This window comes from Cutaneotrichosporon cavernicola, assembly GCF_030864355.1.
Source record: "Cutaneotrichosporon cavernicola HIS019 DNA, chromosome: 2".
NCBI lineage: Eukaryota > Fungi > Basidiomycota > Tremellomycetes > Trichosporonales > Trichosporonaceae > Cutaneotrichosporon > Cutaneotrichosporon cavernicola.
In genome coordinates, this window is record NC_083394.1 from 2935178 (window position 1) to 2960943 (window position 25766).

Genomic DNA, 25766 nt, shown 5'->3' on the forward strand with positions numbered 1-25766 from the left:
GACAACGGATTAGAGAGTGTGAGAGCTCGGCCGTCGACACAAGTTTGACGCACGAGCCTAGGATGGATCGGGCCTAGGATGAGGGAGTGTGAAATACAAAGACCGGGCCTGCTGAATGCTTGTCCGTGAGGTCGATGTTGTCTCTGCTGGAAGTGATGGATTGATGACGAACAAGTCGAGGTAGGCGAACGTGCCTCATCCGACATCCGTCGAACCGCGCAAATGGGTTGGGTAATGTTTCCGAAGTACTGGGTAATTGATTCATTAGAGTCTGTGTTGTTTCAATTACAGTGCCTGGGGTGCGTGCGGTCATTCACAGCTTGGCCACAGAATCGGAAGCAGTTGATCATGCATCCGTCCATCTCCCAAGCACAACAAACTACTAAACACCCTATTAACGACACCACAACTACAGAATCGCCATGTCGCGAAGCGAGTTACGCACTACCATCAGTGTCTCGCCCGCTTAGCTTGGAGCCAACTGTCGATCCACGCATTCCGTCTGTTGCTCAAGAAATGCGCACGTTGATGAACATGGCTGTTACACCTTCCCACCTTCCCGCGCCGTTCGCACCACTCGCACATCGCACTCACCAATCGTATCCGTCACCGCCGCCATGACGACCTTGAGCTGTTGCTGATCCGTGGCCGTCGTCACACTGACTCAGCCCTGCCCCCAAGCCTGCCACTCACTGCACATATATCTCCTTGTTTATGTTGTGGTTGAGACTGCGGAACTTCTTCTTAAAGTACTCGACCGCGTCGTTGTACGACCCCGGCTTGCCGGGGAAGTCCGGGAACCATGTAGAGACCTGCTGCTTGGGGTCCTTGATCTTCTCTACCAGTAGGTCGGCCTTGTTAAGGAAGAGAATCATCGAGCTCTTGATGAACCCTGCCATCAGCTGGGTAAGAAGGTGAAGGCGACATACATTGCGAGTTGACGATGCTCTCCCACAGCGCAAGTGCTTCGTGCATGCCATTGCTGTCGCGGTCCTCGATGAGGCATGAGTTATAGTCGCTGAGGGCGGCCAGGAAGATGATCGACGTGACATTTTCGAAACAGCTCGCCCTGGTGTCAGCTAACTGACAGCCAATCAGCTGACCATTTACGCCGCTCGGAGCGTTGCCCGCCAACATCGAAGAGGCGGAAGGTGAGGTTGCTGATCTCGAAGCGCGTTTCGGAGATACCGGTCGTCTTGGAACGCACGCGCAGAATGTCCTCGTTTGTCGGCTTGTATTCGCGATCAAACAGGCGATCGAGGTCGGCGTAGAAACTGGGTAAGCCTGTCCGTGTTGATTTCTCACTAGGGCATGTTCTCCTGCAGCGCAAACTCGTACGCGAGTGCATAGCAAGACTGCACCCCGGGATCGTCCCACAGTCTCTTGAGGCCATGCAGGTAATGCAGGGGAAAAGCCTCGCCCGTGTTGATCGGGTACTCGTTGTCAACCAAGGAGATGAACGGCCGGTTCTCGTGCGCGACCTGCATCGCCTCCTCGTCCATCGTGTCGATGATGCTGCGCATCCCGTCGACAATGTTGGCGAAGACGATTTTGCTGCCATTAGCCCAACCTTTGGTTTGCTCACCGATAGTCCTCGATCTCATCGGGGGCGAACGACCTGGCGTGGATATATCGCATCTGCTTCAAAACGGTCGACTTGCCCGACGCACCCGAGCCGAGGAGCAGTAGCTTGACCTCGCCCTGGAGACGCTTCTCCTCCTGCTGCGTAAGCTTGCGCTCAGCCCGTGCCAGCCGCCATCTCAAGAACAGGCCGGTGCTAACCTCGCGGAGCTGCTTGTCGATCTCGCGAGACGTGGCACCACTCGGTGCGTCTTCTGTCAAGTTGGCCTTGGAGACACAAGCGCCCATGGTGCGGTTGCAGATGTACTGCGGTAATGGTAAGTGGACAGGTGTACAAAGGGAGGAGGAAGAGAGGAGGAAACAAAAAGCAAAGGTTCCTCGGGGTAAGGAATATGGCTGTTTGACGACCTAACGGGATTGGGAAAGCGTGAGAGGTAGCGGGCTGGGTTGATTGGGTGTCGTGTGGGCGCGGCGGCCGGTGGGTAGACAGTGGGAGTCGGAAGCGGGGGGACGCGTTTCAGGCGGTGCGGATCAAGATGGGAGGGAGGAGTCTGCTCCGTGCAAGCTCGTATGCCCCTCTACTGTTCGGTCGAGCTAGTTGTCAACGCCGCGCTGAATGTTACTCACACTCAACCAGTGGCGCACGGACCGGGATGGGACGGTCGCTCGATCGATCGACGGCGACGGATGCTCTGCAAGATGTCGTTGAAAGACGAGGAGGGAGGATGGATGGCGAAGGATTGGGAGGTGGGATCTGAAGGTGAGGAGGGAATGACGCTGGGATAAGAAGATTGGCGTACCGGACGAGGGCGTCCGGGGCGGCGCGTTTGGGACTGTGGGCTGGGACAGTGGCCGTTGGGCTGGGGACAGGTTGCCCGGAAGAGGGAGAGGAGTACCGAAGGTGAGTACACCGGGGATGACTGGGTCACCCGCCGAGGGATGTATGCCGAGGTGGTTTAGAGACGGCGAGGCTATTGTTTATGACAGAGGGCAAAGGAGGTTTGTACGCGCTCAGTGGTCAAACCCTCCTTTCTGGCTCTCTGGATACATTCCTTCCTGTACGCCGCCGACCCTATCCACACACGCCACCACGCCACCACACAGACACGGTGCACGGATCTCGCGGCACTGCTGTGTCTGCCTCATCCAGGAAGGCTCTGGCTGCCGACTGCCGAGGCCCGGCAAGCTCGCACATGGAAGGATCGGGGGTGGGGTTGTCAGTGCGAGGCGTACAGGACAATGGACGCCGCCGCACTCGGACCGCAGACCTTGTCGGTCACTGGTGACGGCGTTGTTCTGCCCATGATACGCATTCTATACTGGTAGTCTGAGCCTGCACTCCTGTTCGACTGTAATCAAGACATGACCGAGTGACCCTAAGTCAGGCCCCGATCTACTGGAAGTCACGCCCAGTCATAACCAGTATAACCTGATGAGGCCGAATCGACGAGCCGAGCACTCAATGTGACCCGAACAGCACTAGATCCAGTGGCGTCCTTTATCGGCCCAGTCCATTGTTCCATGTCCGACGGCTGCTCTGCTGACTGTCGTTGACCAGTCTACAAACTACAATCCATAAGACATTGGTTTGATTCTGCGTTTGGCATTACATGCCATGTACTGCCACTACCACAGCCACTGCGTCATTCCGTTGTGGCACAACACAACAGGTACCACATACCCCACCTGCCCGCCTGCCGCTCTAGAACTTCAAGTGCCCTTTAACAAAACCCTCAAGTGCCCTTGGGCTATGGATAGCTATCCTCATATTCAACCATCCTGTCACTCGAAACCTCATAAGCTCTCGAGTGAGCTGACTTTGCTCTCTCTCACGTTGATGCCAGTTTGCACTCTTCTCACCAGAGGACACGGACCCCCCTTTGCTACACGGTGCACGAGCCACCGCGCCTGATCGGCTGACTTTGAGTACTTGGTCTCTCCTCTTATCTCTTCATTTACAGGAGAATGTCCAACAGTTTGCAGGCACTCTAGCAGCCTCCTGAATAAGCAAGTTTACCATGTGTCGATACGCATCGTCGTACTCCTTCATTTTACCCCTCACACGAAGCACAAACACAAGAAGCCGGCCCCTGCGCCCATGTCCGCATACACTATACTACTGGCAACGCTCTCACAAAGTACTAGAGACTAGGAAGGCGAAGCTGGAGGAGGGATCGTCGCGATCGCCGCCAGTTGGCTTCGCTTCTAACGGTTGTACCCATCGCTTTCCCCCCCCCTCCCTCTCTCCCTCTCTCTCTCCCCCTTTGGGTTTAGGTATTCATCCTTCAACTTGGTTGGACTTTGGCTTACTCTTCTCATTAACACATCGCGCCCCATCATCTCGGACTAGTTCTCCTCCTCAACCCCTCCCTCTCAACTCCATATCACCCCCTTCAACCCCTTCTCCCCCTTCCTTCCCCCTTCATTCCCCCCCACCCCGCTTTCGCTTATCGCCTCCGCCTCGATCTCGCCACTACCTCATCGAGCACCCCGAGTCCGAGACCACTACCGACCGACAACAACTATACCTATCCCGACCCCGGCGATCCTGAATCTAATCATGTCACCCCGCACACCGAGCGCACCCACCTTCCCCTGGGACGTGCCGGATCTCGCCACCCCACCCCGCGCCGTCGGCTTCACCCCACCCTTCAGTACACCGTTCACTCCGCACACCCACACTCCAACTCACCACACGCCGCATCATACACCAACAGGTGTCCCATTCCCAACACAGCACATGTCCCGACCCATGCAGTTCGACCGCATCATGTCCCCCCTCAACTTGAGCCACGATCCCCGCTTCCGCCGGCGCGGCCGCCAACCCACCGCCTGCACAGAGTGTAACCGCCGCAAACAACGGTGCGACGGCCTCCAACCATGCCATCACTGTGCGAAACGCAACGTCAATGACCTGTGTCGCTTCCCAGACCAGAAGCCCAAGCCTCGCCCCCGTCCATACAGCGATCATTCCGAGGGCTCTGCCACCGCACGGATGAGCAGCGGCTCGGCTTCGGACGACAGTGACAATCCGTTCAAGCGCAAATCGAACGAATCGGACACGCGTTCGCCTAAACGTCCGGCCTTCTTTGTTGAGAAGCTCTCCAGCCCTCTCCTCAACTCTCCCGGTGACGACCGGTCAGACCCTCCACCAACCCGCCGACCTAGCCTGCAAGACCTCGTACACCACTCAATCCCAGTGTCTTCAGAGAGGGCGAGCGCCCAGACACCCACGCCTCCGCCTTGGGAGCGGGGCGGGCCACGTCCTCCCCAGCCCCAGTCTCAGTCCCAGTTCAGGGGTACGCGGACCCCTGACAGTTGGGGCAGCCAGCAGGAGGACGGCCTCTACATGCAGGAGAACGGTGCTCTCGGGTACGGCAGTCTGGCTGTTGAGGGACATGGCGACGAGAGTGGCCGTGAGTGTCACATTGAGCCGGCTGACACCAGACCACCAGCTCCAGTTCTACGGGACGTCGCACTTCGGTCCGCGCGCCGCGGCCGAGTTCTTCCAAGAAATGAGCGTGAGTCTTTGGAGTGGGGCCTAGTCTGATTCCAGGGCGTGCGGAAGGAGCGCCTCAATGTCAGTGACACACACTACCGACTACCGAGCCTCAGCGAGCTCGACCAAGGACCTTATAGCCTGGCGTCACATATCCGGGCGCTCGACAGTCGACTTCCTCCTCGCTCGCTCTGTGAGCGGTATGTCGACATTTTCTTCACACTTGCCAACTCGTGCGCCCAGAGCTGCAGCCAAACTGACAGCAGGTGGATGGATATGTTGCACGAGTCGGACTTTCGGGCCAAGTACGGCACATTCTGGGCAATCAAGGGCGAGTTTGAGGACATGACCCGCATCGATGTCCGTTGGTTCGCTCTCTTTCAGATCGTGCTGGCGTTTGGTGCATTGCTCGACCGCCAGCCCAGCCCTTCCACAGACCCTGTCACGCTTAGTAACCAGTTCTTCGTCGGTGCGCGCTGTGCACTGTCCGAGGCCCCGAGCTTTGGCGGCGAATCTATTGACACGGTCCGCGCATACTCTCTCGTAAGCGCCTCTGTGGCATGACTGACCTAGCTCTCCCACTACCTCGTCATGACCCGGCGGGTCCCCGAGGCATGGAACATGCTTGGTAGCGCCGTGCGTGCCTCCGAGGCGCAGGGGTATGTGCCACAAAGCCTGCCGCACTGCCGCCCACTGACGCCAGATTTCACATCGACGGCGAGAAGTGGAAGGACCTGCCTCCGCAGGAAGCCGAGCTACGCCGGCGGCTCTGGGCACGTGAGTCCGCTCTTTTTCTGCCTCCAAGCTGACAGCAGAAATGTACTGCCTGGACAGGTATGCCACTCAACGCCCAGCCTCACCCCAGGTCCATCTCGTACTTCCTCGGCAGGCCGCTTGCTATTCACGACGACAAGTTTTCTGTCGTTCCGCCAGCCAACATCCCCGACAGCGAGCTGCCTGTTCTCCCACGCCCAAACTGGCCTCTGACGACACCCACAAAGTCAACCTTCCTAATCCTGCACTATCGCCTGGCGCAGATTATCGGGCGCATCTTAACGACATGCTTCGGCCTCTCGCCCCGCAAGCATGCAGACGTCATGGCGTGCGAACACCTCATGGTTGAATGGATACGCAACCTGCCGCCCGTGTTCAACCTCTACGACCCGGACTTGAGATGGGACGAGCAATACTCATGGCTCAGGTTGCAGCGACAGACACTCATCTCCAAGTTTCATCAAGCGCGGATCGCGCTCCACCGCCCATATCTCCTGCATAACGGGTACACTGAAAGCCGGATCGCGTGCGTAGTTTCCGCTGGGGCAGAGCTGCGTAACCGCCTCCATCTGTTGGAGGAGGATGTAGAGGCTCTCGACAGGTTCAAGTGGATGACGGTTGCGTCCGGCTTCGCACCGGCATGTATCTTGGGTCTCCTACTGGCCCGGAACAAGCGCGAAGACAGGGTATACGATTACGACGAGATTCGCGCACTGTTCATCGCATACATTGCAGCTGAGCGGCGAGCAGCACGCGATCACTCGGCAGACTCGGAGCTGCAGGTGCTCGACATGATGCTGAGCAAGGCGGACGTGATGAGGGGTACGCATCCCCACCCGTCGCCAGTTCAGCAGCTTGTGCCCCCACCCGCTCCAGAACCTGTCCACGTCGACGTGCCGGTACCGCACGTGAGAAACGGGGCGCTTACCCTCGCTCCGCCAGCTGAGGAGTGGTTGCCTGCGGGGAGGCCATGGGAGCCACGTCCGCCGTACGATCCTAGTGCGGCGGCGTTCCCGGCGGCTGACGACATGCAGAGCTGGAACTCGCTGCTGAACTTTATCGGCGCGCCAGCAGAGGCGCAGCCGTGGTACGATGCAGACGCGGTGGTGATCGAGGAGGAGCTGCGGTAGGCCGTGAGCACGGCGAGACGAGGCGATGCGAGGGCGGGGTTGGTGGGGTTGGTGAAGCGGTGCGAGGATAGTGGTGTGGGGTTGGTGGTGTTCGGAGGGATGGAAGAGGGGGCGAGGCTCGGCGCGAACTGTGAAGGACGGGTGAGCGTCTATAGAACTGTCCTTAGATGCGAGCTGAAGTGTAATAGTATGCTGTGCAATGTAGACTAGGTCACCTTCTTCCATTCCTCCATTCTACCAGTAACCTCGTATCCCTATCATGAACCCGGCACTGTCCCTCGTCACCAGACCCGAGATGGACCTCGGCGAACGGAGCTTCATGACAGTGTGTCCGCTCGCTCGGGGCTCGTTGGGAAAGCCCGAGCCTTTTCCCAAGGCTCCGCCATCATCCAAGGTCCAGTCCTGGTCTTCTCCCATGGCCCAATCCTCCCTGGCATCAGCCACCAAGTCGAAGAACCAGTCCACCGACCCATCCCCGCCCGCGCAGACACCCACCAAGCCTCCCCACGACCTTCCCGCCTCTCCCGGAGCTCCTGTCGGACGGGACCAGGCGGTGAGTTTGTGAAGGAAGGTGGTTCTGGAGTCGACAATGGCTGTCGTTTGCTGACGGTAGCACGAGATACTCGCTGCGCTCCTCGTCCTCGTCGGTCTGCTCAATGTCCAGCTTGTCAAGTCGCCGGGCAGCACGATGCTGCCACTCGTTGGCCCGGATGAGGCCTTGTTGTTGGATCGCAACCCTACCCTGCAGCTCGATCTGCCCAGCTGTAACTGCGCGTCAGATGTGAGTTCCTACCCTCTCTACGCTGATACCAGTGCGTGGCTGCTCGCCGCGAGGTCCTGCGGATGCAGATGGATGCTGCTGCGGTTAGCTTAGGTTGATTAACGAGCTGACAGCAGGGCCTTGCAAGAATCGAGCAAGCCGATCCGCTACTCCTCCGCCTCGTCCGCTTTCTGTGGCGCATGTGGGCGGGAGAGCCCGAACCCGCGTACGTGTGGTGGTGCAGCGCCGAGGAGATGCGCAAACTGTAGCTTCCGTTTTGTAACATGTCAGTGCAAGATACATGGCGTGACTGCCATACGCAACCGCTGGATTAACTGTAACCATCACACTGTCACAGCATTATGTCTACGAAACTACTGCTGCTTGCAGTTCTCGTCCTGCGCGCCAGGTGCGGGGGCGCCGTCGTCCTACTATGGCATCAGCACTGCTTCGAATGCGCAACGAGAAACCCACCTCGTCCTCGTCGTCGTCGTCAAAGTCGTCATCATCCTCAAAGTCATCGTCAAAGTCCTCCTCATAACGGAGGGCCTTGCCGGTGAAGTAGTCGACGGCGCGCGGGATAATCTTCTCCTTGAAGTCCTCGCCGAGCTGGTAGTCCATCTCAAGGCGGCCGTCGAGCTCCTCCAGCTCTTCCTCGTCGACGTCCTCCTCCTGGAGCTCCTCGCGCGTTGGAGGCTGAGGCGGCTTGAAGAAGTTGAAGAACGAGTCGGTGGGGACGACTTTACGGACGACACGGGTGCGGCCGGTCGTCTTGTTGCGCTGCTTCTTGATCTCGACCTTCTTGGTGAGGTCCTTGTCCTCCTTCCACTTGATGTCGTGGCCGATCGCCTTGTCGTAGACAAAGTCGCCGCCGTAGCCGACCTGGTCCTGTTGTCAGCTAGATTCCGTCTCCGCGAGCTCACCTGGTAGTAGTAGGTCTTGGTGAGCTCCGTGTCCTCAAAGAACTCGTTAGGGCCAAAGGTGAAGTGGAGGCAGAAACCAGCCTGGCCGTCAAGGTACGACAGCCGAATGTCGTTGAGCTGCTTGAGGGCCTCCTCGTCGGCGTCGGTGATGGTCTCGGCGAGAGGAATGGCGTTCTTCATGGCGGTGAGCCAGAACTCGGGAATGCCGGTGATCTCCTCGTCGTTGTCGTCGGTGAGCTCGGTGACCTGCGCACCCTCGTCCTCGTCATCCTCGTCGTCCTCGTCGGCCTTCTGGCCCTCGGTGACCTCGGCGTCGGTCGGCTCAGCCTTGCCCGAGATGATCTCGACACGGCGGTTGTACAGGGGCTGGTACTTGCTGAGAAACTGATATCAGAACGGCGGAGGAAGACCGCTCACCTTCTTCTCGACCTCGAGGATGGCGAGCTGGAACTCGGACTCGATCTTTGAGTGCTCAACCTGAAGACCCTTGAGGCCGTCGATGCGCCGACGCACAGCAGGCGGCAGGCTCTCAATGTACCCCGACGGGCGGCCGACGAGAGCGCCGAGCTTGTGCTGGGCGAGCGCGAGGAGAGCAGGGTTCTGCCATTAGCATTAGGTCGTGATGATCGCGTCATTGTTGGCACTGGGAGAAAAAAGTTGAGTGTGTCACATAACACGGTGCCAGGGCCACTGCGCCGGGGGCTTGGTAACGGTGCGCTCGGCGCTCTGGCGCGCAGAGCAAATTCTTTCCACCGAGAGACTCACGTTGGCAAGGAGCGAGGCGGGGTTCATGCTCGTGACGTCGTCCTCGTCCTCATCGCCCTCAGCAACATCCTCAACCTTGGGCTTGCCTGCGCCGGCTGGGCGACTGGTGGGGACGTGGGTAGTGAGAGGGGTGTTCTGCGGCGTGGGGGCGATGAGGTCGTCCTCCATGCGGGGCTTGATGTCCTGGGACTCGGACATGTTTGGCGATGCAGTGGATAGAAAGGGAGGAAGGAAGTGTGGGTTGCAGTTGATGGGAGGAGGGGTTGTGGATGGGAGGAACTATGAGGGGTTTGGTAGAGAAATGATGATGGAGCCCAAAGGCGTAAGCGTAGGGTTTGTAAACGGTGGCAACAGGGAAGACTTCGAGTTAGGGAAACAAGAGCCTGGGGCGCCTGTCAAGCTGGAAACTGAGAGCCTCAGTAGCCTTGAAGGCGCCTGACAACTCACCTATTAATCCGGCAATACAGCATGTGGCGCTTAACCGTCCTCCACCTTACTTGCATCCCATCCTAAACTAACCCCTCAATCCTCATAGCCGAAATCAACTAGCACCTATCATGAACACGACTTGTATTCATCTCGACGCCACTTGCATCTCTTTGTCCTTGTTCCCTCTTCCTTTGCTCACTTCAAGTCTCTCCTCGATACTGTCAAGGCTAACCTCTCTCAAGTTCCCAGCCATTCAACTTTCCTCCAGATTTCAGCCATGACCTCAAACGGTTGCCCGGACGAACTCGCGATCGACTGTCGCGACCTTACCTTCCACTTTAACCCGAACGACACGGAGCCCGTCCTATCCGGCCTTAACATACAGCTTGCCCGTGGGGACTGCTGCCTCCTCGTCGGTGCCAATGGAGGTACGCCTACTCTACTGGCCAAACCTGACAGCAGCCGGCAAGTCGACGCTCCTCCGCATCCTAGCTGGCAAGCGCTTGACCAAGACGCGCAACTGCCGCATCCTCGGCCAGGATGTCTTCATGAACACCCCTGGTGTGAGACCCTTCCATCTGCACTTTCTGACGCCAGGGCGTCGTATACCTCGGTACCGAGTGGTGCATGAACCCCGTCGTGCGCTCGGACATTGTGGTGTCCCACTTCCTCGACAGCGTTGGCGGGTGGCGGCACCGCGCACGCCGTGATCGCCTCCTCGAGATCCTTGACGTAGACCTCGACTGGCGCATGCACCAGATCTCGGACGGTGAGCGCCGCCGCGTCCAGCTCTGTATGGGCCTCATGACCGAGTGGGATGTTCTCCTACTCGACGAGGTGACGGTTGACCTGGATGTGCTCGTGCGCGCAGATCTCATCACCTTCCTCGCTTCCGAGGCAAAGGAGCGCGGCGCCACGATTCTCTGTGAGCTCCTAGTAGACGATTAAGCTGACGCCAGACGCCACGCACATCTTCGATGGCCTCGGCTCTTTCCCGAACAAGATCGTGCATATTCAGCTTGGATCGACACCTCGGCCCACGCTTGAGTGGAGCCCGGGTAGCGGCGACCTTTTCTCTGTTGCACTTGGTTGGCTGCGCGAGGACCGTGAGCTGCGCCGCAAGAAGGAGGCCGCGCGAGGCAGAATCCGTGGACCTAAGGGCGATGTGAGCCAGCTGAAACAACACTTGGCGTGGCTGATATCAGACCCGCGATGCCCGGACGTTCTTCGACAAGTACGACTACGCTCACTAGACACTAGATCATTTGTGAGTTTCTCGCTTCTGCTGGCTGTGGTTCCGTCTCTCCCCTCTTCCTCCTCCCCCTCCTCTCCCCTCACTTCCTCGCGGCTTGGGTGGGTGCCAACATGGCCGCTGGTGCGTCGATCATCACGGGCGCGTTGCTCCGTCTCGTCGTGCTCCTCAGTGCTGTCATGTCCGTGCGTATGATCTCGTCATAGCCCCCCCCCCCCCCTCCCCCCCTCCTCCGTCTCTACCTCTCCTTCTTTTCAACTCCTTCCACACACCCGGTGACGATAATACTGGTAATCCGGACTCACCCCGCTCAAAGAGTACACCGCGGGCCATTAAGCAGCGCGGTGGGGAGCGTATGGGGATATAAAGGCGAGTCTGAGGGTGTTGCTGGATCTTACTGCGACCAAAGCTCACCGCAGTGTTGTTCCGACCTGTTGTCATTCAACTGCATGCTCGCGCCATCGGCATCTGCATCAACTGCTGTAACACCATCATATGCATCAAGACTACTCTTAAGCGTTTGTGGGAGTGACGGTCTCGAGCTCAAAAGTCTTCTCACCGACGCGCTCGCAGTACTGCTCGCTCGTTAGCATGCGCAGCGACCCCGTCAGGGGTGCGCCGCCCTCGTTAACGGCGTTCTTGAGCAGGTCGATGAGAGCTCCAAAGGACTCCTTGGGGATCGTCTTCTGCTTTGAGACGAGAGCCGGAATGGCGCGTGGGGGAAGAGCCTCGACACCGATCATGGTGACTCGGGTGCTGGGATGGGTGCGGAGGAGGTGCACAAGCGAGGTGAGAACACCAAGCGGGGGGTTCTGCCCCTGAACCATGTTATCCTCGTCGCCCTGATCTTCTTCCATGCAGCCGTTGCGACAGCGGTGGCGCCTACAACCACCGTTCTGGAAGTTGATGGTGAGGTCGACCGGGGGATCCTGTACGAAGAGGTCGAAGTCGATGTTTCCGTTCGCCAGGTCGTCGTAGTGGGGTAAGAACGAGACATTCACAAAATGCCGCGCAGCGCATGGTACGCGCGCGACGGTGGCGACTGGCGTGGCCATCCCCCGCAACCTAGTGAAGTAAATCCCCAAATCTGCTGGAATATGGGTCGTCTGGGCATTGACGCAGCGGACGAGAGGCAGTGACGCCCCGTGAGCAAACACGTCCTCGATCTCGAAGCAGCCCGACGACGTGCCAAAGATGTCGCACTGGCGCGTGTAGCGGAGCAGGATCTTGAGGCGAGCTAAGTCGTTTTCTGGGAGCATCTGTCCGAGGAAGCGGTATTCGTTCAGCCACTCACGGCACGCAGGCAGGCGCTTGCCCGCAGGTGTGTGAAGGAGGATGTCAGGAGCGCCGTAATCTTCGTAATCGGGACTGGGAGGGAGCGCGCAGTCGATGCTGTGATCGAGGATCTCCCTGAGGAGGGCCTCCTCGAGGCGCTGCTCGGGGTCAGCGTCCTCTGAACTCTCGCCCAGGTCGTGAAGCTTGTCGTTCCAGGAGGACTGGGAAAAGAAGATGAGCACGATGTGGCGGAACATGTACTTGTTCACGCCCTGGTCGAAGGCGAGGTTCGTGAGACGAAGCGCAAGGAGATCGCTGTGGTCCAAATGCCCCAGGACATTGTCAAAGATCTCGGGGAATGAGGTGGGGAGGCAGGGCCAGGTGAGTTTGAGCATGTTGGCTGGAGTTGGCGGTTGAGGGTGCGACGGAGGTATGGGGTATTTGGAAAGTTGTGGGGTGATGTGCTTTGATACGGTCTCTGGGGACTGGTTATATGTGCCCCAGTCGGCGGGGGTATGGTTGAGAACGAGGGGATGTATGTGTGCAGAGTACACAAGAGACTGATGAGTGACGTTGGACAATGGACGTTGGGCCGGTTTGCCACAATGGGAACGTGGTGTGCCGTGCGAGCGGACATTGCAATCACAGTCTGAGCGCCGCGACTAACAACCGCTCCATTCTGCCGGCCATCCACTCCCAAGCCAACTGGCCATTGTCCTGTCCCATGCGGATCTATAGTTTCTACGCCGCGTCGTCGGCAACTTGCGAGATGCTGGATGACGCGGGTTTGTCACGACTCGCGGAACGCGCGCGCATTAGAGCGGAACGAGGCCAAGATCGACCACCGCATCGCTCTCGACGAAGCGCATGTCATCTTGAGCGTACTATTGGAATGACCACAGCCCCAAGGAGGCGTGGAGACGTCAAGCAACGGAAGCTGCACGCTGGGCCACCTGATTGGTCGTCGAGGGGTTACGGTGCGCGGGCTAGCGAGGTGGGTCTCCCAGATGGGATCCGGCGCGCCGTGTTTAGAGCTGTCAAGTTATTTGGCGCCAAGGAGGAGGTCAAGGCCAGCCTTGAACGCCTGCTGGGCGATGCCCAACTCTGTGTAGCTTGAATGACTCGATGATTCAGGCACGGAAAGGTGGAGGTGCGTCATGGGGTCCGTGCTATCTCAATTATCAACAAACTCAAGTCTCAACTCTCAACTTGCATCTCTTCATCCTCAAATGGCCCAAGAACACGCCCTCTACGTCCTTATGGACTCAAACCTCCCAACCGGCGGCTTTGTAGCCTCATCCGGATTGGAGAGTTACGCGAAACACGGCTTCCTAACCCCTTCCCGACCCTACAACGTTGCCGACGCGCCAGATATCCGTTCCTCGCGCGTTGCTCCGGGTCGGGAATGGGGTACGCGGGCTCCGCAGAGCGGTGCGACTTTAGGGCCGAGTAAGGCTGCTCCGGCAATGGCAGAATTCGCCGCGGCCGAAGTGGAAAACTTCCAGGCGAGCACCGGGTGGTATCTCCGGCAATCATGGGAGATTACGCGGCGCGCCTTATCCCAAGATGCGGGTGAGGAGGGGGGGATCGTGGAGCTTGTCCAGTTGGATGAAGCGCACGAAGCGACGCTGTTGAGCCACGTCGCGAGGCGCGCGAGTAAGGCCCAAGGAATCGCGCTGCTCACCCTCCACTCGAGGGGGTTAGGACCTCCGCCCGGCACCGAAGCGGATGGGGATGGGAGGGAGGCGCACCTGGTGGCGGCGTATAAGCGAGCAGTGAGGCGGGGTGCCCCTGGTCATTTGGCGGTGTGTTTCGGTACCGTGTGCGCGGCGTTGGGTATCGATCTCGGTGAGCCCCTTCGTTATGGGTTGCTGATTCAGACACGACACTGCACTTGTACCTTTTTACACATGCGCGGTCGCTCCTCTCGTCGGCGGTGCGGCTTAATATCGTCGGGCCCTATTTGTCCACGCAGCTACTTGCCCATCCCCTGCGCCTGACGATAGAGCGGGCCATGACAAGTCGCGTTACTGAGGTTCCGGACCAGGGAGGAGATGGGGGGGAGGGTTGGGAGTGGGCGGAGGAGGCGGAGAGTGGACCAGCGACGACTTGGCCGCTAGGGGAGATCTTGGCTGCGAGACATGATTTGCAGCATTCGCGCATCTTCAACTCGTAGCCTTAGTACATATGCATATCATAGTCACGCGAGGATGGTATAGCATAACATCAAGCCAGGCGGAGGTAGTGACAATGTAGAGGCGTTGGGTGAGCGATGGCTCCCGAGAACTCTTCAAGTACACTCCAAGAGAGCGTGAAAGGTCGGGACAGGCTTTCTGATGTCTCTGATTCCCCCAAAGTAGATTCCATGGCATTAGACAGACCAGGCGGTCAAGGTGAGACGGAGGTTCGTCCAAATGTGTCGGTGGGGTGGGTTGCCTCGACAACTCCTTCCACGCACTGTAGAGGCGCTTCTATGGCTCAGCTCCTGGCATGATACCTCTCCAACGACGCCTTTTATTGAGTGTGCGAAAGCTCATTCCAGCGCCTTTCGACCTCCCGGATCTACGGGAATCCTCACAGCATACATACGGCGAAACATGTTCCCTCCCAGATGTGACGCCAGTTGTGCCCATCTCCCGTGTGCGTGTGGCACCTCACCGAAATTCTTAATGTCGACGAATACACCCATACTAATATCCATTGTACTATGGGAGAGTCGCTGTGATAGGTCTAATCGCGTAGGACGAATGGAAAGAACCGACGATACGTTAATTGCTTCTAGAAGCTGTGAGCTTTTGGTGGATTGCCTCTCGATGTAGCTGTGGGCATTTGGTGGATTGCCTCCGGACCTCGCTGTGGGCATCAGGGGAGTGGTGAAGGAGCCGCGACCCGCAGGTACTCGCACGCCCGTCGTCCGAACCACGTCCGCAAGTCTGGTAACATGACATGACCAGAAATGGGGTTACTGAAAACGGCAGCTCCACATGCCTGACACTCAAGGCTGCGTCGCCTGGATTAGGTTGGGAATTGTGAGAGCGGTATGCGGAAGCTATTAGTTGCCAGAAATGGAGTTGGGAGCTGATGTCAGCTGCTGGCCATTGAGTATGGGGTCAGTACGGGGTCAGGCACGGGGCATGTGTTCCTGCCATGTGTCCGTGTGTGGTTCATTCCGATGAGACATTCAGTGGCTGAGGCGTGTGATCCTGACGTTGGCGTGATCGTCCATGGGACGACATTGTTCATAATGAGCTGATTGATGATGAGACGTCATGGACACAGAGAGCAGAGGGTTGACAAGGTGGGAAGCCTGTGCCTGCGTTTCTATTGATGTGGGAAGGGCGCGACCAATTGCTGCGCTGGCCGGCCTCTGGCCTCCGAAGCGTCCCTGGCCCGCCATTCAACCCCACTCGCCCTTGCCAGCTGCTATAATGACAAGTGCATACAGCAGGCGCCCAGTCAATGCTAGTCTACGAATGGCGGAAGTTACAATGTTCGTGGAAGTCGTAGGAGGTGATCATGCTAATGTACTAAGTGTCCGGTTGGGGCTGCGTTATGCGCGAGCATGGTATTAGGGGTGGCCGTTGGGGCGTGTTTGGAGAGTGCAACAGGCACCATGCGATGAATGACAAGATGAGGTAGAGGCAAGATACGGTGATGTGATGGGATTAAGCGACAGGGCGCTCGCGGCGACGGCCAGTGTTTGGCGGAGGCGGCTGGAGGTACATGTGTGGCGTGTTTCCGTGCGCGAACTGAGGCGCAAACGGCGTCGCGTATACGTGTTGGAGAGGAGCCATCGGCTGCACCGGGAACACCATCGACGCGCGCGGGTGGAGCATAGGCGCCATCATGCCGGTGTGCATGGGCGCCATGGGCGACATGCCAGTGTGCATGGGGATCATGCCGGTGTGCATCGGCACCATCGGTGCCATTGCGCCGCCATACATGCTGTTGTTCATGGCGGACTGGCGGCGTTCGGCGGCTGGCTCGTAGTGCGACAAGGCCCGACGGCGGTCTCCAGGTTGTAAGCGCGGCGAAGACGGGAGAGAGGCAGCGGGGCGGTTCTTGTTAGGAGTGTCTGGCGGCGTACGCTGCTTGCTCGAGTGCCCCGCCGAAGGGCGCTGGGAAGCAGCATTCGCCGCAAGCGTCTGGCTCGACGCACGCCTGTTGAGTGAGGCGACATGAGCGTCGGCAGATAAGGTCATTGACGAGACACGCTTGGACGGCTGGGGCCGCCTCAAGTCGTGAACCGACTTGGAATACTGTGTGCGCCGCTTCTCCTGTTCCTCGAGGATCATGGTGCTAACGCGCCGCTGGTCGGTCACGGCCTTGCGCTGGACGTGGTTCATGTTGCCCTCATGGCGGCGGTCGCGGCTGGCAGTAACCAACTCGAGGGCAGTGTTGGAGTCAATGACGCGCGACTGGCGGGAGCGAGCCGAGCCTGTGGCAACCGCAGGTGCCGTCTGGGTGCGCGTGATCTGCGGACGAGCGGGCGCAGGGCCTTCTGGAGGGACCAAGTCCGAGTCGCCCTCGTCGTCTGAGCTGTCGTCCCATGTCGACGGCTTGGGGCGCGCATTGCGGAACGATGACGTAGGAGGCGCGGACGCGCGAGCTGGTGGGGAAGCCTTGGTTGCAGGCGAGGGCGCTGCGGCCAGAGCTGGTGCTGACGCCTTAGGCAACGGCTTAAGGGACTGTCTCGCACTCTCAGCGGTCGTCACCATGACCACTGGCGCCGCCGACAGCGACGATCGTGGCTGTCTCGCTGACGATTTCGGGCGCACAGTGTAGTTACGTGGCGGCCGCTCCTCCGTGTCGGCGAGCGCGAGAATGTAGTCTGAGAAGTCGAGGTCCCAAACGCCAAAGCCAGGACGTGCCATTGACACCTCCTCGACATAGTCATCTGCGTAGTAGACGACATTGCGCTCCTCAAATGGCCGACGGGCAACAAAGTCGCGCACGCCCCGGGCACGGCTCCCACGGTGTGGCGTTCTCCGCTGCACGTTGAGGAGCCCTGTGGGACGCTCGCCAGCATCGATGCGCTGGATAACGTCACGAAGACCAAGGGCGACGCGCAGCCCAGGCTGTGCTGGGAGAGGCTCAGACCGCCGAACAACGTTCACCGACTGTGGGTAGACGCGTCTGCTGGAAGGGATTGCGAATGCAACCTCGTTCGGGAGGTGGGCTGACTGGCGCTCGAGCACAGGCGCAAGGGGGTGGGGCGAGGGCAGGCGCAAGGAACCGAGTTTGATTAGCGAAAGGCGGCGCAGTTGTTGTGCAGAGCGGGCAAGATCGCTATCGGGTATGGCCGGCCCAGTGACGTCCTCCTCTGGGATTAGGTCGATCACGCTGGCACGGGGCGACTCGAGGAGTGTGGTGCCAGCCTCTCCGCTGCGGAGTCCGAGGAACGATGTGCGACGACCGCCGAGCCAGTCGCGCCAGCTCGTGCGGTTGTTCTTGCGCTGCAGCTGATCCTCCTGGCGCTGCTGGTCTTCTTGGAGAGCAGCGGCAAGGCGCGCCGTTACATCCGTGGACGACGAGTTCCAGTTGGTGGGTGTCTGCAGGCCGTCGCATGAGTCCTCAGATGAGCTTCCTGACAGGCTGTACATGGACCGCCTGTCAGGTGGCTGGAGTTGGGGCGCCTCGAACGGCACCTCCTCGGGCGTTGTTGGTGCGGTATCGGGCGTGTCCGACTCGGGGGTAAGAAGACGGTTGCTGCTCTTTCTGTTGGCACCCATGAACGCGCGGAAACTCTTGCCGCCAGCGGCCGTAGACATGGGCCGCCGAGGAGGAGAAGGCCCTGGCGTCGAGGCTTCCGACTGGTCGTCGTCGTCGTCTTCATCCTCCTCGGCAGTGGCGCTCAATGGCGGGTTCGAAGCTAGTGGCGAGGGGCGCCGAAGCATCGACATGCGGTTGTTTGGCGCATCCGACTTTTTAGGCTTGTCGTTGTCATTCACGAGGAGGGCCTCGCCAGGGAACGGGGAGCCGTTGAGGAACTCCCATGGCACATCGGAAGGATGGAGGAGGAATGTGTCGAGGTTAAATGGGTCTCTCGAGTGGCCAAGGGTTGGGAAAGGAGAGTAAGTCTCGAGTATGTTGACGGTCGTCGTAGGCCGCAGGTCAAAGTCGAGTCTGAGCGACCCCTGCTTGAATGCTGGGCCGAGGGCTGGTGGAGAGCGCGGAGAGTCGACAGTAGCCATATTGAAACGAGAGTGGGTGGTGGGAGGGTGTGTCAAGTCTGCTTGGCTTTCTGGCAAAGCTACCGCACACGGGCCGCCTGGAGTCGAGGACCAAACGACAGGGCAAAGTTGCAGATGCTGCAGTGTCAGCAGGCCGACAGCGCCAAAGAACATGCGAAATGAGTGGAAGCGAGATAGGTGGCTGGAAATGTGAGATGGGAGAAGAAGGGAAGCCAGTAAGAGATTGGCTGAGGATGGGCCGACGGCGAGCGCGAGCAGCACAGTCCTTTTGCTTGATGGCGAGCTCTAGGGATGGGTTGAATGGGTGGAGGGAGGCGGCGCCCGCCCAGGTTCAAGGTAACGCACGAGCCCTGGAGAGGTGGGGATGTCGACTTACTGGGGTGATTGACCAGTGGGCAATGCAGAAGAGAGCAGTGCGTCAAGGATGACTATTTCAAGCTGCTTTGGATGATTTTGAATGCTACTGCTCTGATCGCCTGGACGCTGTGGGTGACTGGGAGCGAGACGCGGGGACTGGTATCCCACAAGGGCGAATGGTGCTGGCGCTACGCAAAGTTCCGTGTGCAGCCCTGCCGTGTGTGGTTGGCTGACTATGCACTTGATGCGCAGCACGGCCTAAGAAGAGTTAGCATGTGTGCTCTAGTGGTCGACGTGTAGCGTGTATGCGAATAGAGGATTTGCGTGACGAGTGCTGTGTGCAACCATCTCACTGCTCACTGCTCACTGCTCACTGCTCACTAATACACTGTATAATATCTCTTGTATGCAGTGTATAGTGTATAGTGTTTACAGTCCTTGTGTGATCCGTCTCCTTTGGGTCCAATTCATTTGGGTTCTGATCGGACCAAAAGAAGCAATGACTGTCGGTTGAGTGGCTAAAGTGGAATGCCTCAACTCAACTTGAAGACAGGTCCAGCCACAAGACCAGCCGTTGTCGTCATCAAAGACAACCTTGCCACTCGGCTTCTGGCCCAAGTTCTGCACAGTCCTACACCACTCTCCGTGATTGCCCGCTGCTTCTTTACGCCTGTTCACAACAACCCTAAAGGGGCAACGGGGGAAGGAGATCCACAACTCAGGCCGTCTGGCCTGAGATCGGCGGTGCACTGTGATCGACCTTCAACCTCAACCTCTTTCCAGTCTCCTCCATTCTCCCGGCCACCACATAGATCCTCAAGTTCCAACCCACATTCCAGGGCCCAGCTCCGACCACGCTTGGCGCCACCACCCGATGACCGCCCCGAACTCTGCTCCCAACTCACAGTAGTCCGTGTGTACCGAGAACGGTTGAGCTCAAATTGCGAGCCTCAGATCCAAAGATGCAGCGATAGCAGTCAGAGTGCTAGCTAGAACGCTGCAGGTTGAGGAAGATGGTGACAGCCAAGATGTCGCGACCAGGAGTGAGTGGGAGGATTGTGTTGTGAGGTTCAGTCTGTGCGGTGATGGGCAGTGTGGTGCCGTAGTGGGTGGGGGTTATGGAATTCGGTCGACGTGGGCCGGGTTCGGTGTTTTTCGGTGGAATCGTATCAAGAGTGACCGAGTCCGTGTGAAGAGGAAAGAAGAGATGTACGAAAGGCGTGGAGGTTGAACAAAAGCTGGCAAGCTAGAGATGTGATGGGCGACGGTGCAAAGAAAGCGGGTGATCCAGCTAGGTGAGCCAGAAGGGGAAGGTGATTAGATGAAACGCTGTAACTGGGGCGTTGAGATGGCCTCGGGACGCCGGGAAGTTGAAGCTCGAGCAAATGTTTCTAGTGTGTCGCCTTGTTTGTAAATGTCGATGCCAGAGATGTATGTGCTTGGGGTGTAGGTTGATGTGGGTTGCTTGTAATGTCAATGTCGAGGAAAAGTGGAACGACAAAGAGCGAACGTTGCTAAGGAAAGTGGTTGAATGGCTTGGCTGATCCAGCTGTGCACTGTGCAACCAGCTACAAGCTACCAGCTACCAGCTACCGGATCACTTTGAACCCTGGCATGCCTGTGAGTGCAGATGCCTGACAACTTGACGTACGTAGAGCCGGCGGCGGCAGCCACCGGAAGCCTCCTGACCCAGATCACCCTCTCCTGGCAGATGGCCGATCCGTTGGACCGCACGACTGACGTCGACCGAGGATCCAAGGATCAAACGAGATGACCTCTGCCAGTTGCCAGCCGAGAACGGCGTAAAGGGGGCTTGAAGAGCCTGACGGCCTGACGGCTTGACGGCCATTCTCTCTACCTACATGACTACATACCTGTATCCTTTGAGACCTGACGGCAAGTACGGTAACCGCCACGGCCGCCACCAAACCTATGAAAATAGATTAAACTACATTCCCTACCACCAACCCTGATCCCGCCCTGAACACTCTCTTCCACCCTTTCACTTTACCCTGTAGCTCATGCCCTTGTGCCTTCCCTTCCCTTCCTGGCCTGGCTGGTGGCTGCTGGCTGCTGGCCGGTGGCTGCTTGATGCCGTTCAGCCTTACAAAGTACTGAGCCACTGGAAGGATGCACGAGGACAAGTCATTCCCCACTCGTTAACTGCCTTCAGGTATGATCAGGTATTCATCCCAGGTCCTCATCCGCCCACGCGGCTCTCCTCTGCCGTACTCTTACTCTTCCCACAGGTTTATATTACCCATCCATCGATGCAATCCAGGTCGTCGGGACATTATCAACTACAATGCATTTCCAGAACCGACTCGGTCCATCGACCAAGTCTTTTGGTCAGGTAGTGGCCGTTGTGGCTTGTTACCCCTGCACTCTGGACCTAGCTATTCGCACGTTGTGGATGGCCGGGGTTGATTAACTTTGTCAATTTCCAGTTGTAGGCTGAGTGCATGCGTGACGGTCACCCATCTACTGCATGCTTTGGGCTTTAATTTCTCCAAGTGAGGGGTGCGGGAACGGGTGTCACCAGGGTAGCTAGACATACCGGTTGGGCATCCAGTCAGAGCATTTCTTGGTCGATTGAGGATGCCTGAAAGGCCTGAAACGAGGTTGCATGTTGCGCACGTTGCAGAACCGGATCTGAAATTCTGTTGCTAAGAGCTCAAGATTTAGAGATTAGAGAATTCCAGCAAGGACCAATGACTTGATGGAGGTACTGTAAGAGGCTTGAGGGCTTGGGGGAATAGCTCTGGCTGCCAGCGGCCGTGGCCCACCGGCCCGGATCCTCTTCGCTCCCGTTCGCTCTCACTCGCTCCCACGTTGCATCATCATCTCTCACACTGACCGTAATGACCCACGCTATGCAATGATTCCCGAGCTCGAGATACGAGTTCTTTCTCTCTCAATTTCTCTCATTCCCACCAGTATTCTCAGCGATCACCAGAGGCACGGGGTACGGGATACGGGGTAAAGTTCCCTGTACTCGCTACACCCACCCCCCTCCCCCCTCCCCCCAACAGGATTACATAGGGCGCTCGGCCATGGTCGGCCCTCCCCGAGTTCAGCAACTTGGCACTGCGGTTCAGCCCCATGCTGGCACTTGTCACCATCTCGCCACATACCCCCAGAAAGCGTCATAACATCCGCAGCATCCTATTCAAGTTCATGGCAGATCATACCATAAGTTATGAATAGCACAAGTCTGATACTCAAGGAGGCTAGACAGTTGTGCAATTTCGAAAGTGATCGCGCAGTCGAGTGCGGCAAGGTGAAAATCCAGGGAAGTCGGGTTTGGACAGTTTGCCCTACACTCAACCCGGGACCTGAGTTGGCCCATCGCGTAAGCCGGACCAGGCAATACTAGAAACCTTGCTGGCGGAAGAAAACCATACGCGTCTTGGCATTGGTAACCTCCGTTCATCATCAGGGGCTGGTTAATGGGTTGTGGCCTAGACCAGGGCAGATCCAACCTCGGCACTTTGGCACACTTGGAAACGTCACGGTGTAATAAAGTGTGACAGTGCAAGGGCAAGTTACCTTTAAACCAATTGGCTTGCAAACGAGCACACCAGCACATTACTGCAGCGCGTCACTATTCCTGCTCCTCCATCACCATCGGACAAGGTACGCGTCGACATGGTCCAACGCGGTAGGTGAGCCAATCTTTATAAGTACTTAGGGGAAGGGGATGTAACGAGTGACCTGCCTCTATGTATAAACCTGAACATGGCTGGGCCAAGGCCGCAACGGTCCCCGATGACGCGCTTGTCCCAGGTTAGCTCCGGGTGGTTGCTACGCAGCTTGATTCTCGACCCAAGGTGACACCATCACCTCGGTGGCAATGGTACCGCCGACGCACACGTTTCCAAGCTCCTCGCCCAGGTTGTACACGTGGTGGGATCTCCACGTGTACTGCTGCTATATTCAATTCACTTTTGCGTCCAGCTAATTGAATTGCTGTCTACGCCTCAGGATACCCATCACGATGGCACAGCAAACCCCAAAAAACCACACACAAACAGAGAGCACAGCAATCACAATCCCACCCACAGCCACGAGGGCGAGTGCGCATCCGCCGGCAGCCGCATGTGCAATCTCCCACGCGATCCCGTGTCCGACGGCTTCGGTGCCAATGCGGATCGTGCCTTGGCAGTGGGTCGGTGAGGCGCTCCATTCTTCGAGGGTGTATGTCACGGCGTTGGCACGGGGCGCGTTGGTGCGTTCATGCATGCGGAACGGGGGCATGGTCGCACGGAGGTGTGTGATGTGGTCATGCGCGCGCTCTTTCCCGAGTACGGGCATGGTCTCCAGCTCGGCGTGGAGGTGTGCGATGTGGTCGTGCTCGCGGTCAAGTGCTTGTCCGTTCGCGTTTCCAGTTCGAGCCGTTTGGATGACCGAGGCTGGATACGCATCCGTCTCCTCTCCATCCATCAAGTCGAACTGCATCAGCGCGGCCAGGGGCATATTCACTGTATGCACTGTACGCCTTCTGAAAAGCTCGCGGGTCACCAGACTTGGCGTGGGTGTTGCCTTGATTCAGCTAATCCGGACTTGTCAACCGGGACACGCAACCTCTAACCGTCCCTAAGTGAAGACGGGACGACCTGGGCCATGTGCGCTGAAGGGCCATCCTCTTATTCGAGGTGCTGGAGAACCTCCCGCTGGTCCTCGAACACCCTCAAAGGCTGTACTCACCATGTTGTGCTGCCGTAGGACGAGGCAGCTGTTGTCGTCCGGGATATGTGATAGAGAGCAGCCGACGCGGTATTGGTCTCGGTACACGGTCTCTGATGAGCCTGCTGATGTGGTCTCGACTCGATGTCTCTCATCGGATCTGGTGAGCTAGTGACTAGTGGCGGCCAGCGCCGGCCAAACTGCCAAGTGGAGCATATGAGTCCACTGGATCTCATCAATCGGTCCCAGCTAACACTCAGGCCGCCAACCTTCTCTAACTTGTCCTTCACTCTACCCACTCAACAATAAACGTGGACAACTCACAGCCTACCTTGGCAGGCTTCTGGACCGTGAGCCAAACGAGGCGCGGACGGCCGGTTAACCGCCACACCGCGTTCCAAAGGTCCAACGCGACCGAGGGGCAGGACGCCACCCATATCTTGGAGTGCGGACGCGATGCTGCGCTCCAGTATCTGCGAACGTTGCAGACCCGCCACCTCGAGAGCCAGCTCCAACAGTCAGCGGACCAGAGTACGTCATACATGACCGAAGAACGCTACGATTGCTGGAACGTGGCTGCATAGCATATGGCGTCCCTCTGCCGTCGGGAAATGCTGGCTTGCGTTGCTAGGCCGAGATACGAAACTGACGGCGAGGCAATTTCGGAGCGGCTGGGGACCGGGATATCCAGCAACGCATGGCTGCGCGCAAAGAGGAGATCAATGCCAGAGTCCTCGACAGGAGAGCGCCCAGGGCAAATGAAGAACTGCCTGTACATTATGACCGACCGACTCCATCGAACCGCGGATGAATAGTACCAGGCGGAAACGCTCATCCCAATTCTCTCATCTCCTCGGCGGTCGGAGCGTATTCCATTTCAGCCGATGAGCTTGCGTATATGAAGCGCGATGAGTCCCAGCCCGCGCAGGTGTGGCAGCCTGCGTTCAACTCCCGCATTCCACCCGAAGACTCTGGCACGTCGGCCCTAGCGTACCCTTTAGACCTGGGAAGCAGCGTTCACGCGACATGAAGACCTGGAGGTGCGAGAATGGGAGGATCCACGCATTCACGTTTCGCAGGCCGAATTTCCATCCATCCCGTTCCCACCCTCTCCGAGAATATGTCGCCTAGTCAAACGAGGACAACGCCACCAATTTCGGCTTGGCGGACGACGACTTCCGCGACCGCGAGACAAAACTAATCCAAGGTGCCGAAATGCGGACGCGAGACGCCTCCATCGCCTGTATGAGGAGCAAGTGGCGACGAACAAGAAGCTCGAGAGGCGACTGGGCTCGGCAGAGATTCCACTCGCCGACGAGGAGGCGACTGGCGTGCCTGAAGCTCAAGAGATGATGGAAGAATCGGAGGAGTGGACGGAGAGAGAGCTGAATGGTGGAGTTGGAGACGCAGTATCAGATGTTCACCCTGTCCAACGACGGGGAGGTTGACGAGACGGATGAGAATGTGGGAGTGGATGGGAAGGCGGAGATGGATGAGAAGGCGGAGATGGATGAGAAGGCGGAGATCGAGGTGGGAATGGAGGCGTTGATAGAGGTATTGCAGAGGGAACTGGAGGGGCCCGCGGAGAGTGGGGATAGCATGGAGGACAGCACAGCCAGAACGTGGTGGAGGGTGAGGATGAGAGCCGGTGACCTCCTCTCAGCACCGAGACAGGTGGAGCCGGACTTTGATTGCCCGGTCCCCATCCATTTCCTTTTCCAGGGGCACTACCTACGCTGTCGTTCCTTACCCAGAGTATGTGTGCAACGTGATAAATTTCGGTGCTGCTGTCATGATACGTGTGGCCGTTGCGCGAGTATGAGGACGATGCAGAGACGCGACAGCAACAATCGGCGTATGTACAATCCGGGAGGGCTCACACGGTGCTCACGAGCCCTCGAGTCCTCCTCCAACATGTACGAGAGCGAGTCAATATTGGAGATTGTAACCTTGAAGATCCTCGTGCGCATGCTGTATACTCCTCCTGTTTCCCCGGCACCGGACACAAGGTCAGAGACGTTGAGAGCCAATTGTCTTCCATTTTGTATGTAAACAACTGCCTTCAGCGCTCACAACTGCATAGATTATCTCAGATCGAGCCCCTCCACGTACCACTATCTGCAAAGAGTAAATCCTCTCTG

At 58.1% G+C, this 25766-nt stretch overlaps 8 protein-coding genes across 8 annotated transcripts; 3 read left to right on the plus strand and 5 right to left on the minus strand.

Annotated features, from left to right (window-relative positions):
• Nucleotides 1-409: 409 nt before the first annotated feature.
• Nucleotides 410-1869, minus strand: CcaverHIS019_0211250 (uncharacterized protein; the record flags this gene model as incomplete). The annotated part of the gene is made up of 7 exons (XM_060598213.1): nucleotides 410-444; nucleotides 595-659; nucleotides 694-892; nucleotides 930-1069; nucleotides 1104-1274; nucleotides 1306-1554; nucleotides 1586-1869. 7 exons carry the CDS (start codon nucleotides 1867-1869, stop codon nucleotides 410-412), a joined length of 1143 nt encoding a protein of 380 aa, XP_060455029.1.
• Nucleotides 1870-4333: 2464 nt separating this feature from the next.
• Nucleotides 4334-6984, plus strand: CcaverHIS019_0211260 (uncharacterized protein; the record flags this gene model as incomplete). Its single annotated transcript, XM_060598214.1, has 8 exons — nucleotides 4334-4997; nucleotides 5029-5102; nucleotides 5138-5313; nucleotides 5347-5623; nucleotides 5654-5739; nucleotides 5784-5857; nucleotides 5896-5914; nucleotides 5946-6984. The coding sequence occupies 8 exons, from the start codon at nucleotides 4334-4336 to the stop codon at nucleotides 6982-6984; spliced, it is 2409 nt and encodes an 802-aa protein (XP_060455030.1).
• Nucleotides 6985-7243: 259 nt separating this feature from the next.
• Nucleotides 7244-8013, plus strand: CcaverHIS019_0211270 (uncharacterized protein; the record flags this gene model as incomplete). Its single annotated transcript, XM_060598215.1, has 4 exons — nucleotides 7244-7537; nucleotides 7598-7765; nucleotides 7798-7848; nucleotides 7882-8013. 4 exons carry the CDS (start codon nucleotides 7244-7246, stop codon nucleotides 8011-8013), a joined length of 645 nt encoding a protein of 214 aa, XP_060455031.1.
• Nucleotides 8014-8118: 105 nt separating this feature from the next.
• NAP1 (uncharacterized protein) lies at nucleotides 8119-9630 on the minus strand (the record flags this gene model as incomplete). The annotated part of the gene is made up of 5 exons (XM_060598216.1): nucleotides 8119-8172; nucleotides 8219-8632; nucleotides 8668-9033; nucleotides 9085-9267; nucleotides 9433-9630. 5 exons carry the CDS (start codon nucleotides 9628-9630, stop codon nucleotides 8119-8121), a joined length of 1215 nt encoding a protein of 404 aa, XP_060455032.1.
• A 508-nt stretch (nucleotides 9631-10138) lies between these two features.
• CAF16 (uncharacterized protein) lies at nucleotides 10139-11114 on the plus strand (the record flags this gene model as incomplete). The annotated part of the gene is made up of 5 exons (XM_060598217.1): nucleotides 10139-10289; nucleotides 10324-10424; nucleotides 10459-10786; nucleotides 10821-11026; nucleotides 11067-11114. The coding sequence occupies 5 exons, from the start codon at nucleotides 10139-10141 to the stop codon at nucleotides 11112-11114; spliced, it is 834 nt and encodes a 277-aa protein (XP_060455033.1).
• A 511-nt stretch (nucleotides 11115-11625) lies between these two features.
• Nucleotides 11626-12783, minus strand: CcaverHIS019_0211300 (uncharacterized protein; the record flags this gene model as incomplete). The annotated part of the gene is made up of 1 exon (XM_060598218.1): nucleotides 11626-12783. The coding sequence occupies one exon, from the start codon at nucleotides 12781-12783 to the stop codon at nucleotides 11626-11628; it is 1158 nt and encodes a 385-aa protein (XP_060455034.1).
• A 3270-nt stretch (nucleotides 12784-16053) lies between these two features.
• Nucleotides 16054-18582, minus strand: CcaverHIS019_0211310 (uncharacterized protein; the record flags this gene model as incomplete). The annotated part of the gene is made up of 1 exon (XM_060598219.1): nucleotides 16054-18582. The coding sequence occupies one exon, from the start codon at nucleotides 18580-18582 to the stop codon at nucleotides 16054-16056; it is 2529 nt and encodes an 842-aa protein (XP_060455035.1).
• A 4161-nt stretch (nucleotides 18583-22743) lies between these two features.
• CcaverHIS019_0211320 (uncharacterized protein) lies at nucleotides 22744-23649 on the minus strand (the record flags this gene model as incomplete). Its single annotated transcript, XM_060598220.1, has 3 exons — nucleotides 22744-22866; nucleotides 23002-23391; nucleotides 23647-23649. The coding sequence occupies 3 exons, from the start codon at nucleotides 23647-23649 to the stop codon at nucleotides 22744-22746; spliced, it is 516 nt and encodes a 171-aa protein (XP_060455036.1).
• Between the last annotated feature and the right edge of the window lie 2117 nt (nucleotides 23650-25766).